We start from the raw sequence: 12458 nt of genomic DNA on the forward strand, positions 1-12458 counted from the left end.
CTCCCGCCACGCCTGCAAACAAACACCTCCCGCCACGCCTGCAAACACCTCCCACCTCGCCTTCGAACACCTGCACATGCCTCCAGGACAGACTCCAGCACTCTGCACCCAACTGTGGGAGTTGATCTTTCTGTTTGTAGCTATCACTGTGATGTGAGTGGGAGGAGAACTGCATCACTGTCCTTTGGCAAAGTAAGTAGTCATTCTTCAGATAAATATTTATTGAGTGTCTCCTGTGTGTCAAGCTCTGTAGCGGGCACAAAAAACACATCAGTGGGCACACAGGCCAGTGAGCACTCTCCCGGGGCTCATGGTCTGATGGAGGAGACAGAAATTAGGCAGGAAACTGGACACCAGACAAACTCCCCGGAGAGACCACCATTCAGACACGACCTGAGGGAACAGGAGGGCTCAAGGAGGTTCAAAAGAAGGAGAGTGACCCTGTGTGACTAACTCTGGACTTGCTCTCTGCGTTCACACGCTCCCTGGCACACGCAATGGATTTGACATTTCACTCAAAACTCCTCACACACAGGGCTCTTGCTATCTTCTTCCTCTATAATAATCTATGGAACATAAAGATTTTAGATGTTTGCTGATAATTTCTTTTATTCTTGGAGCACTAACCTAGTCCTCTATCTGCTCTGCAGCACTGTGATGAGACTTGGTTTTTACATTCTATTACTGCCCACCTCATTCATTCAATGGACACTTACTGCGGAGCTTTAAAATATCCTCATGGCAGGCGCTATGCTAGGTTCTGGGGACAGAGACAAAGAAGATGCAGCCCCTGCCCTCTGGGGAGGTTGTCTCTGATTGTAGGAAGAAATGCTATGGGGGCTACCGGAGAAGCTCCCAAAAGCTGGGACCAGATGAGAGATGAGGCTTCTCTCAATCTAAAAATTTCTGTAAAATGTACAATACCATTACACAAACAACAGGCTCAACAACTGCTTGCTGAATTAATTGCCCAAGCCAGGGCAGCATATAACTGAAAGACGACTTGCTGTGAAGTAAAAGGTGAACCTGCTAGGGTCCCAGACCTCTATAAAATACCTCGTTCTTTCAGCTATCAGTCTAGCGTATCAGGACTATACAACTAAATTCAAACACTAGAATTACAGCACTATCCTTGCCTGTTGGGATGGCTTTTCATTTCTTAAACGTGCTTCCACTGAGAGATGAATCTTGTCAAAACGGACCGTGAATGCCCACCAGGCTTCCCCATGGTCATGGCTGCAGGATGCATCAGACACCCAGATCAGGAGGAATGGCTTGTAATGGGAGACATGAAACTAAAGAAATACCACCTGCCAAACACAACCCAGAAGGAAGAGAAGGGGGAGGAGACAAACATTTAGCATGCTAGTTACTGTTACTTAAATCACCATCACCAGCCACCTAACCTCTATGGAGTACTTCCATAAAGCAGGTACTAAGACCTGTACATCTACAGACTCATTAAATCCACACACTGACTATCTGAATAGGTCCTGCCATCACACCCATTTTAGGGAGGCTGCTCAGGCCATGCAGAAGTGGGTATAGCCAGGACTCAATATTCTGCTCTACAACCCACTCCTTAATAAGTTCACTGGCTTAATCCTAAAAGCCTGTGAAATCGTGCTGTAGTTCCATTTTAAGAAGTGTACTTTTTTCCTCATTTTTTTACGGAGACATGACATACCAAAGACCCCGAACAACTCACTGGGAGTTTGATGTTCAGGAGCTCCCAAGTGGCAGGCCGGACGTCTTCATCCCCTCTGCCCTGTGTTACTTATTTCCCATCCATGCTCCTGAGGCGCTGAACATCTCAGGACTCACAGAACTCATTAAAAGGCATTTCACTTTGTCTTAAGATCAGCTTGTTTGGTAAACTTCTCCAGCGTGACCCCAGAAATGTGTAAAATGCTGAACCGTACCAGAAAGCCGCTGCAATCGTGTATACGAGGGGGCAGCAAGTTGAATGACTTTTAGTCATTCAGGAATTTCAATGTCTTTCTAGGAGACACACCAGTAAACCCATTCACTGTGGTTAGTCAACATGCAGCAGAAATAATACAGGATGTGCAGTTGGAATTCAGTTCAATTCAGTGCACACGTCTGCCTCCTACACTGAGCCGTGAGCTCCGCAGGACAGGGTTCATGTATTATTCATGTGCCTGCATGCTGACTGGCATGTCAATGTGATGTAAATGTTTGATTGTTGAATAATACAAAGCCAAGTGAGGTAAGTGTTATTGTAACAGAATATAAGCAAGGCAATGGACAGTAGAAGTGGCATAATTAATTCTACTTGAAGGGCTTGGGAAAGCTTTCAGGAGGCGGCAGTGGACGGAACTGCAAATGAGGGATAGACTGGGATGCACAGAGGACGTCTGGGAGTAAGCAAAGTTCCGAATACATAAAAGTGTGTTCAAAGACAGCCAGAGTACAAGGGCTGTGGCGGTACATTCCGCACTCCCCAGGGCAGAGCCCTGGATCGCATTCACCTGGGTGTCCCCAGTGCCAGACACAATGGCCACCACGTAGGAGGTGCTCAGTACGGGCTGCTGAGGAGTCCACCAAAGGCAAGAGCAGCTGGCAGCCATAAAGACAGACAGACAGGGGAGCACCAGAGGGAGCAACCACTCCAAAAAGAGCAGAGAGGATGATCCCTCTGCTGCCCCCGCCCTGCCCACTGCTTTCACGGGACACCTTGCACCTGTTCACCACTGAGCCTCCCATTACTCTCAGAGCTCCAGGATGACTGTGGTCCTGCTCCCTAAGCCACAATACCTGAAACACAGTGGGTATTGGGGAAGTGTGCAAGAAAGAAAGGGAAGGAAAAAGGCGGGCAGCCAGCCACAGGATGGATTTCACTGAATGCTGGGCTAAGAAACCAGGGATACGAAAATGATTTCAGAAAGGTTTTAGAAAGGTGACAAATGAGTTGACATTTTTATAAGATGACAATGGCAGCAGCATCAAAGATAACAGCACCTTACAGGAGGAACTAGCATTTACCAAGCCCTAACTAATGCCAGGTACTGTATTAAGTGCCTTACTTGTAGTATAACAACCAGAAGAGCTATGGAGTGCCAGCTCCACTAGGAGGGGACAATGGTCACAGACACAAGTAACTTGGTCCAGGTCACCCAGCCAGTAAGTGGCAAAGCCACGACTCTAACAAAAGTCCGTCTGATCCTAAATATTATAATGTTGACCATCATAAGTAAGTTGAAAATTGAGGGAGGCCTGACCTACAGGTTTCCCGACTCGTCTGCTGGCCTGGCTACCCGGAGCCAGCAGCCACAGCTGTCCTCGGCTCCATCTCCACCTCTGTCCACGCCCAGATATGCAAGTGGGACTTGGTGTCAAAACTGAAGCAGAGATTGGAGAAACGGGAATCTTTTCCCCCGCTCCCCAAGATGCTCTACTCTATGACAATACCAAGAAGTAGAAGCCACTTTTCTCCAAGACTTATTTCTAAAACTTTGCCCTGCCTTGCCGTATTTTTTTTTAAGAAAAGAATTATATAAAAATCGCCTAATAAAAGCACCTCGGAAACAGACCAGACCAGAAAGTTAGAAAGCCCAGGAGGGTGGGTAGCTGTCATACAGCACTTCAGCCAGCTTATTACCGAACCCCTCGGGTCCTGAGAATTGCACGAGTAACAGGTTTCCCTTTGTCAGCAGGAGCCAACCGTCTCCTCCCCATCGGCACTGCTCATGACCTCCCAAGGTGCTTCTCGCACTTTTGCTTTCCCGGGCACTGCCCGTAGCCTCCCAAAGTGCTTCTCGCCCTCTTGCCTTTCCCGGCTTCCTTCCCTGTGTAATGAGCAGGGCTTATGCTGACTCTACTAAGTGGCTTCTAGTTTGGATTTGCTATGGTTTTAATGCAAGCATAACTTTATTTATCCGCGGAATTGTTACATTTCACCATCCCGGAAAGTCTGAGAACAAGGGGAAAGCTAAGACAGTTTCTGAAACATCTTAAGGGGGGGAAAAAAAAAAGGAGGGGGAGGGAAGAGAGAGAGAGAGAGATGAAGCCAGGAAATGCAGACAAAGGCACCTGTCTTCCTCAAGTGGGCACGCATTTGCTTATTTCGAGTCAGCCTTAACAATTTGGATGTTCTGGTTTTCCAGGCCCTGGCAGACTAAGGAAGCCAAACCATCAGTCCTGGGGCTGCAACTAAAGAGCTACTCCTACCCCACCCACCCTATGCTAAGCACTGTGTTAGGTCCTCCAGAGACAGGAGCGCGTGTTCTGGGATGACCGAATGAGAGAGGGACTGGATCCTGGTAAGTGTCCAGATGAGAACACCAAGCCTCCAGCAGTCGGTCAACTGGCTCAAGACAAGTCACACAGCTAGTAATATGAGACACCAAAACCCACGTTCTTGTCATCACGCTAGCTGAACAGGGCTGTGCCAGACAACCCGCACCGACAGAGGCAACGAGCAACAGCAACACCCACGAGAGAGAGAGGAAAACCACACAGAAACCGAGAGGGCACCAGGCCGGCCTGTTCCACCTACGCAGAAGCAGCAGAGTGCAAGAAGAGATTCGACACTGCACCCCCAGGCCGTGCCCAGGCCAGTAACTGAGGAATGTTCAAAGTCCCACCTTCAGAATCCTACTATTTCCAAGTATAAGGTATGCTCAGAAGATGTCTAACCGCACTGCTTATTTGTGTATTAAGTTCTGTAGCTTAAGAGTGACATATTCAAATAACAAGCAAATCCACACACATGGGAACAGCTTATTCCCCTCTGATGCCAAATAACCAAGGCATTTATAGCTAAGAAATAAGAGATGAAATTCACAGTGCAGAGATGATTTTTCTGTAGCCACAGCACTGTGGAAAGCTGAAGAGCTTGGTCGTCTGATTTAAGATGTGTTTGCACCTTTAAAGTGGGCCTTTCTGTTTTCCCCCTTCCCTACTGTGGCACAGAACGGGGTGTCTGAAGGGGCTTTGCAGAATCCTACACAGTAATATGCTGCAGGAATAACAAGAGAGCCATCAACTGAGAGTGGAGCATCTGTCACCAATTTTTTTCCCCTGTGAAATTTCATTTCAGAAATAATAGTCATTATTTAAATGCTAGCATTTAGGTAAGGGCTATCAAGTGAAATTGGTTACTTCATGTTGATAATAAGAGAGGAATTACTGCTGCTGTGAACCTGCGACATGTAAGAAGCCATTAATATTAGCTTCTAACTCCAGGGATGCTCTGGTACAACATTCATGAGAAAAGCAATAAAGAGAATCTCGCCTCAAAACATTTATGAATTTTTAATTATAACAATACAAAGCCATCATTTTTTGTTAAAATATTAAAGAGAAGAATGAAGAAATTAAGCAGTGTGTATGTACATTTCTGTATACAGGTATGTATATGTTTCTTTTTGTATCACACTCACACACACATATCTTCGAACATTTGTGGAAAAGCTAATATAGTAAATGTTTCTTAATTTGAGCTTTATTACAATGAAATCTATGACTAAGCAAAAGCAAGAGTTCATGTCTTTCACAATCTACACATAAAAACTTGCTTACAAGTGGCCAGGCATGGTAGGTCACGCCTGTAATCCAGCACTTTGGGAGGTTGAGACGGACAGAGCATTTGAGCTTAGGAGTTTGAGACCAGCCTGGCCAACATGGTGAAACCCTGCCTCTACTAAAAATACAAAAAAAAAAAAAATTAGCCAGGCGTGGTGGCTCACACCTGGAGTCCCAGCTACTCAGAACGCTAAGGCAGGAGAATCGCTTAAACCTGGGAGGCGGAGGTTGCGGTGAGTCGAGGTTGTACCACTGCACTCCAGCCTGCGTGAAAGAGTGAGACTGTCTAAAAAGAAAAAAGAAAAAAAAAGCACTTGCTTACAGGTAAATTCAAATTAGAAGAATCACATGCCATCGCTAGACCCTCTTTGTCCAGAAATGGGGTGGGTTATAAACACTCATCTCTGTGGCCGGGCGCGGTGGCTCAAGCCTGTAATCCCAGCACTTTGGGAGGCCGAGACGGGCGGATCATGAGGTCAGGAGATTGAGACCATCCTGGCTAATACAGTGAAACCCCATCTCTACTAAAAAATACAAAAAAAATTAGCCGGGCGAGGTGGTGGGCACCTGTAGTCCCAGCTACTCGAGAGGCTGAGGCAGGAGAATGGCATGAACCTGGGAGGCGGAGCTTGCAGTGACCCTAGATCGCACCACTGCACTCCAGCCTGGACGACAGAGCCAGATTCCGTCTCAAAAAAAAAAAAAAAAAAAGAACCCACTCATCGCTGTGTTAGGGATTTGTGAACACAGGGACACACTCACCCCAGTGACAGTCTAGACTCCTGAGAGGCCCACAAAGGTCCGTCTGACCCTTAATATCGTGCATCCTTACCATAAACTTACCAAGAATGCAGGGGATTTTAAAGGGAGTCTGTAATAGTAAGAATTAAAATAAGTCAAGAAAGCAAAGAAGATGAGAGGAGAAAACAAAGCAAGAAACTTCTTTATCTGAAGGTTGATGTCTGAAGAAAAAGCAGTTTATTCTGAGGGAGTGAAGAAGTGTGCAGAGACTAGAGGGGGGCCCTGATGGGACTCTTGGTGCCTCCCAGGTGTCAGGGATGGAAGGAGAAGGAAAAGGGTATGGACAAGATGTAGGGTTCACAGGCAGGCTCTTGCAGGCACCAGGCATTGGCGTGCAAATGTGGTCTGCAGAAACGATGCACACACCAATCACAACTGCTATCTATAAAGCAAACAAGCTCAACGTTGTCCCAAGAGCTTTCCCCATCCTCCGTTAACATTTCACGCTTACGACAACCCTATGCAGCTGGTAAGAGTGTTAATACTATGTAAGCACCTACTATGTGGCAAGCATTGCTCTTAGTTCCTAGGTGCTAAGGATGCAGCAGTGAAATAAACAGACCACCACCACCACCACCCACCCAAAAAGACCTCTTACACTGGGTGCAATTATTTCATCAGAAAAAAACTTACATGAAGTACCACAGACCTGGTATGTGGAGAGCACTAAGTGTAAAAGCTATTCTTTTTAGTTTGTTGTTGTTGTTGTTGTTTTTCAGACGGGGTCTCACTCTGTCGCCCCGTGACAGAGGCTGGAGTGCAATGGCACAACCTCGGCTCACCACAACCTCCGCCTCCTGGGTTCAAGCCATTCTCTTGCCTCAGCCTCTCGAGTAGCTGAAATTACAGGTGCCTACCACCACGCGCAGCTAATTTTTGTATTTTTTAGTAGAGAGGGGGTTTCACCATATTGGCCAGGCTGGTCTTGAACTCCTGACCTTGTGATCCACCTCGGCCTCCCAAAGTGCTGGAATGACAGGCGTGAGCCACCACGCCCAGCTGAGTAAAAGCCATTCTTACCACTGAGATATAAAATAACTCTATCGTAGTACAAAGAGAATCATATGGGAACCCAGAGAACAGGGTGTTTCATCCCATGTGGCCAAATTTTATACAGCAGACATTTTAGAGACAGTCAAAGAAGCTAAGCTCAATGGGCTTAGAATAAAGATAATGCTAAAATAAAAATCAATCCACAACCAAATCCTATACTATCTCCTATAGTTAACACCCACAACCAAATCCTATACCGTCTCCTATAGTTAACATCCACAACCAAATCCTATACCGTCTCCTATACTTAACATCCACAACCAAATCCTATACCATCTCCTATAGTTAACATCCACAACCAAATCCTATACCATCTCCTGTAGTTAACACCAACCAAATCCTATACTATCTCCTATAGTTAACATCCACAACCAGATCCTATACCGTCTCCTATAGTTAACACCCACAACCGGATCCTATACCGTCTCCTATAGTTAACATCCACAACCAAGTCCTATACTGCTCTGCTCTGCCTCCCTCACCCTCCCGACCACCAGTAGCTCCTGCTCATATTGCCATGTCCTCAGAGCAGGTCCCCTGTTCATTCATGCTGGCAGCTCGGTGCTATAGGACTACAGTGACAGGAATTACTCCCTTTGTGTATTTTGGAAACTGATGGTTTGTTTTCGTTAATGTAATTCCACATGTAAATGTAGTACAGCTTGGAACAAGAATTAAAAAAGAATGATAGCTTTCATTTTTCACGTGTAACCCTGTTGTTTTGAAAATGGCTCTGCCATGCTGTCTATTTACGTTTGTCATGATTACAGGTAAAGTCACAAGAGCTGGGAAAGAGGAGGCCTTCGTTCTTGTGCCGGTTCCTCATGCAGCTGACCTGTGACCCGAGGCCGGCCACCCACCTCTTCTGCTTTCGCTTTCCCTGTGCATAAAGCCAGGGTGGCCCTATGTGCCCTGTGCATCCTCTGACTGACTGGGGACCCCGACTGGAAAGAACCACAGAAAACTACACAATAACAAAGACAGACGAGGCGTGGGCAAGCCATGGCGGGCAGCTACGCTCGAGGGCTGGGGAGAGAAGACGACCATATTAATGGTCTCGGCGTGAACCACTGCCAAAAGCATCTCCCTTGGAATTCTGTCCCACTGCCACAGTGCTCCCCGCCTTCTACATCATCACTAGGAAGTGCTCCTAAGCCGACCAGGTAAATGGAAAGAGTGGCTTGCCCCGGGGCTGGGGCAGGGATTGGCTGGAAGGAACATGTGGGAATTTTCTGGGGTGGCGGAAATGTTCTATACTATGTCCTGATAGGGGTTTGCGTTAGACAGAGCCATGTATTTCTAAACCTCAATAAATGGTACACAAGATTTGTACATGTCACTGTATATGTATTTTACCAAAAAAAGTGAACTCTAACTAATGATACATGTGCTACAGCATTTAGGGGTAAAATATACTGAAATCTGCAACTTACTTTAAACTGTATTAAAACAATAAGATGGATTGGGCCCGGCACAGTGGCTCATGCCTGTAATCCCAGCACTTTGGGAGGCCGAGGTGGATGGATCACAAGGTCAGGAGATCAAGACCATCCTGGCTAACATGGTGAAACCCCGTCTCTACTAAAAATATAAAAAATTAGCCAGGCATGGTAGCGGGCACCTGTAGTCCCAGCTACTCAGGAGGCTGAGGCAAAACAATGGGGTGAACCCAGGAGGTGGAGCTTGCAGTGAGCGGAGATCCTGCCACTGCACTCCAGCCTGGGTGACAGAGCAAGACTCCGTCTCAAAAAAAATAAATAAATAAATAAATAAAGATGGATTAAAGGATGGATAGGAGGCTGGATAGATATGTAATAAAGCAAATATAACAAAATGTTCATCACAGAACCTAGATGGTTGGTATGTAAGTGTTTGCTATAAAATTCTTTCAACTCTTCTGCACGGTTCAGTATTTTTATAATAAAAGTTTGAGGATGGAAATGCTGGTTGATACAGAATAAGTTCCAGATGAAGTCAGAGGCATAAGGAACACCAAGGATGGTTGGGCACTGTTGCTCGTGCCTGTAATCCCAGCACTTTGGAATACTTTGGAAGGCCAAGGTGGTTGGATCACTTGAGATCAGGAGTTCAAGACCAGTCTGGCCAACTTGGTGAAACTACATCTCTACTAAAAACACAAAAAGTTAGCCAGGCATGGTGGTGGGCACCTGTAATCCCAGATACTCGGGAGGCTGAGGCAGGAGAATCGCTTGAACCTGGGAGGCAGAGGTTCAGCAAGCCAAGACCGTGCCACTGCACTCCAGCCTGGGCAACAGAGCGATACTCCATCTCAAAAAAAAAAGAGAAACACCAAAGGCTAAGGTAGCCTAGAAAGGTGGGACAGAAGCTGGACCTTGAGATGAGACCTCGGATGACCAAGAAGCAGAGGAAGGCCTCTCCAGGAAGGGGCGGCATCTACGCAGAGCAGCGGAAGCAGTGACCCACACAGAGCAGGGGTGGGGAGGGGAGCACCTAAGGCAGAGCTATGCCCCACATTCAAAATCGCAGAGTGGTTCCCATCCGCTTGTCTATGTCCTCCCCTCAGCCAACAGGAGGGACAGGCATGCTACCATCAGCCTCGTTCTGGAAATGCGGCTAATAGGACCATGCCACAAAATGTCTTTCCGTCACCAACTACTCGGTACTGAGAACCTGCTATGTGCCTGGCCCTATAAATGAAAGAGAAAAATCCAGGCACTGCCTTGGAGAGACCATACCCTGATTAGAGAAAGAGACCGATAAACAAGCCATCACCATACACAGTGGCAAGACCTCCTGTGGCACTAAGTCAGAGCAGCCCGAGGCAGCAAAGAGGAGACCCAGGAGGCCAGGCTTAGGCAGGCTTTCCAGAAAGGGCAGCCAAGCCAGAGCCCAGAGGATAAATGCTCCGGAGCTGAGGAGGCAGGAGGGGTGGGAGAAGTCAGCACGGTGTGCCCGGGGAGGAAATGGTGTGTCCTCACATCTATGGCAGATGGCAGAAGCATCCAGGAAGCCAAAATTAGCTCCTGACAGCAATGCGACTCCAGCTGAGGAGGACAGGCAGCCACAGATGAAGCCGAGCATGGGGCAGAGGCTCCGCCACACAGGGCCCCTGGGGCCAGGGGCGAGAGCAGCCACTCACGGATTTCTGAAGAGAGAAGCAGGTGATGACTTTTGCTCCAGAAAGAATGGGCGATTTTGTTACGAATACTGGGCACACAATTACCATGGAGTTTATTTGAGGGAAGGAAAAAACATTTTCCAGTTGCTAAGCTGGGAGGGCAAGGTAAATTACAGGAGATGTGAGAAACGTTTGCCATGCAGACTGTAATTTTCTGTTATTCAATATTAGCTTCCTTGTTCAAATATCAACCAAACTCTACAACCAATTAATTAAGTTCAGAGTACCAGATGAAGGCTTTTATGCCAGAGAAGCACTTTCTACCTTACCTAAATTGGTCCCAAAAGGAGGATGGGTAGGAAAGCATGAAATTAAGGTAGTATCATTAAATTTCTCAAAGACTAAGAGTATACGAAGTTTTTAAAATAAGACACAAATAAACAACATTCTTTTTTTTTTTTTTTTTTTTTTTTTTTTGAGACGGAGTCTCGCTCTGTCGCCCAGGCTGGAGTGCAGTGGCCGGATCTCAGCTCACTGCAAGCTCCGCCTCCCGGGTTTATGCCATTCTCCTGCCTCAGCCTCCGAGTAGCTGGGACTACAGGCGCCCGCCACCTCGCCCGGCTAGTTTTTTGTATTTTTTAGTAGAGACGGGGTTTCACCGTGTTAGCCAGGATGGTCTCGATCTCCTGACCTCGTGATCCGCCCATCTCGGCCTCCCAAAGTGCTGGGATTACAGGCTTGAGCCACCGCGCCCGGCCTAAACAACATTCTTAAAATAAAAAATGATTAAATGAACCACATTAAAGTTAAGAACTTCTGTTCATCCAAAGCCACCACTAAGAGGTAAAGGCAAACAAATCATAGTATGGGAGAGGATGGTCACGCCATGCGTCCAACAAAGACCTCACACCCAGGGTATATATAAAGAAATTCTCCAAGTCAGGAGAGATGGGGAAGGGGAGGGAGAAACAGAGATAGAGACAGAGAGAGAGAAGACAACCAATGGGGGAAAAAAGGGCAAAGGCTTCATACAAAAGAGGATATACAAGTGACCAGAACATTGGAAAAGTGCTCAACTTCACCCATCATCAGGGAAAAGCAAATTGAAACCCCAATGCTACACTGTTATATACCTCACTCTCACCACCAGAATGAATAACATGACTGCAAATACCAAGTAATGGCAGGTGAAATGAATCTATGCCATTAGAAGTCGAATGGTGGTAGCCTTAGGCAGAGAAGTGGGTAGACATCTGATGAACAACTTCAATCCTCATGACAACTCTACAAAATGGTGGTGTCTGTGGCAATAGCAATAGTGATGGTGGTGGTGGTAGTGACAGTGGTAGTGGTAGCCGCAGTGATGGTGATGGTGCTTATCCAAGAATGGCAGTAATGGTGGTGGTGGTGGTGGTGGTGGTGGTGAGAGGGGTGATGGTGACAGTGGTAATGGTGGTGGTTGTGGTAGTTATGGTAGTGATGGTGATGATGGCGGTGGTTGTGTTGATGATGACGTGATTGTGGTGGTGGCAATGATGGTGATGGCAATGGTGATGGTGGTAGCAGTGATGGCAGTAGTCACGGTGGTGGTGGTGGTGGTGGTGGTTATGGTGGTGATGGTGGCAGTGGTGAGGGTGGTGGTGGGGGTTGGGGTGGTGTTTGTGGTGGTGATGGTGGTGGTGGCAGTGGTGACAGGGGTGGTTGTGGTGGTTACAGTGGTGATGGTGGTTTTGGTGGTCACAGTGGAGAGAGTTGGTGGTTGTGGTGTAGTGGTAGTGAGGGTAGTGATGATGGTGGTGATAAGTGGTAGTGATGGTGATGGTGGTGGTGATAATGGTGGTGGTGATAACGGTAGTGACTGATTGTAGTGACGGTGGTGGTGATGGTGATAGTGGTGGTGATGGTGGTGGTGGTAGTGGTGGTGATGGTGATAACGGTAGTGACAGTGATGGTAGTG

General features: G+C 47.1%; 1 protein-coding gene across 1 annotated transcript in view; it reads right to left on the reverse strand.

Annotated features, from left to right (window-relative positions):
- The window catches only part of TRAPPC9 (trafficking protein particle complex 9), a 697716-nt gene that overhangs the window by 518343 nt on the left and 166915 nt on the right, over positions 1–12458 (reverse strand). Inside the window, exons 15-17 of the mRNA XM_026454561.1 lie at positions 4926–4981; positions 4427–4515; positions 3279–3362 (exon numbers count right to left, since the gene is read on the reverse strand). Of these exons, the coding sequence (XP_026310346.1) occupies positions 3279–3362; positions 4427–4515; positions 4926–4981 (229 nt within the window). The remainder of the gene's footprint in view (positions 1–3278; positions 3363–4426; positions 4516–4925; positions 4982–12458) is intronic.

Source organism: Piliocolobus tephrosceles, chromosome 7 (assembly GCF_002776525.5).
Source record: "Piliocolobus tephrosceles isolate RC106 chromosome 7, ASM277652v3, whole genome shotgun sequence".
In the NCBI taxonomy this organism is placed as follows: domain Eukaryota; kingdom Metazoa; phylum Chordata; class Mammalia; order Primates; family Cercopithecidae; genus Piliocolobus; species Piliocolobus tephrosceles.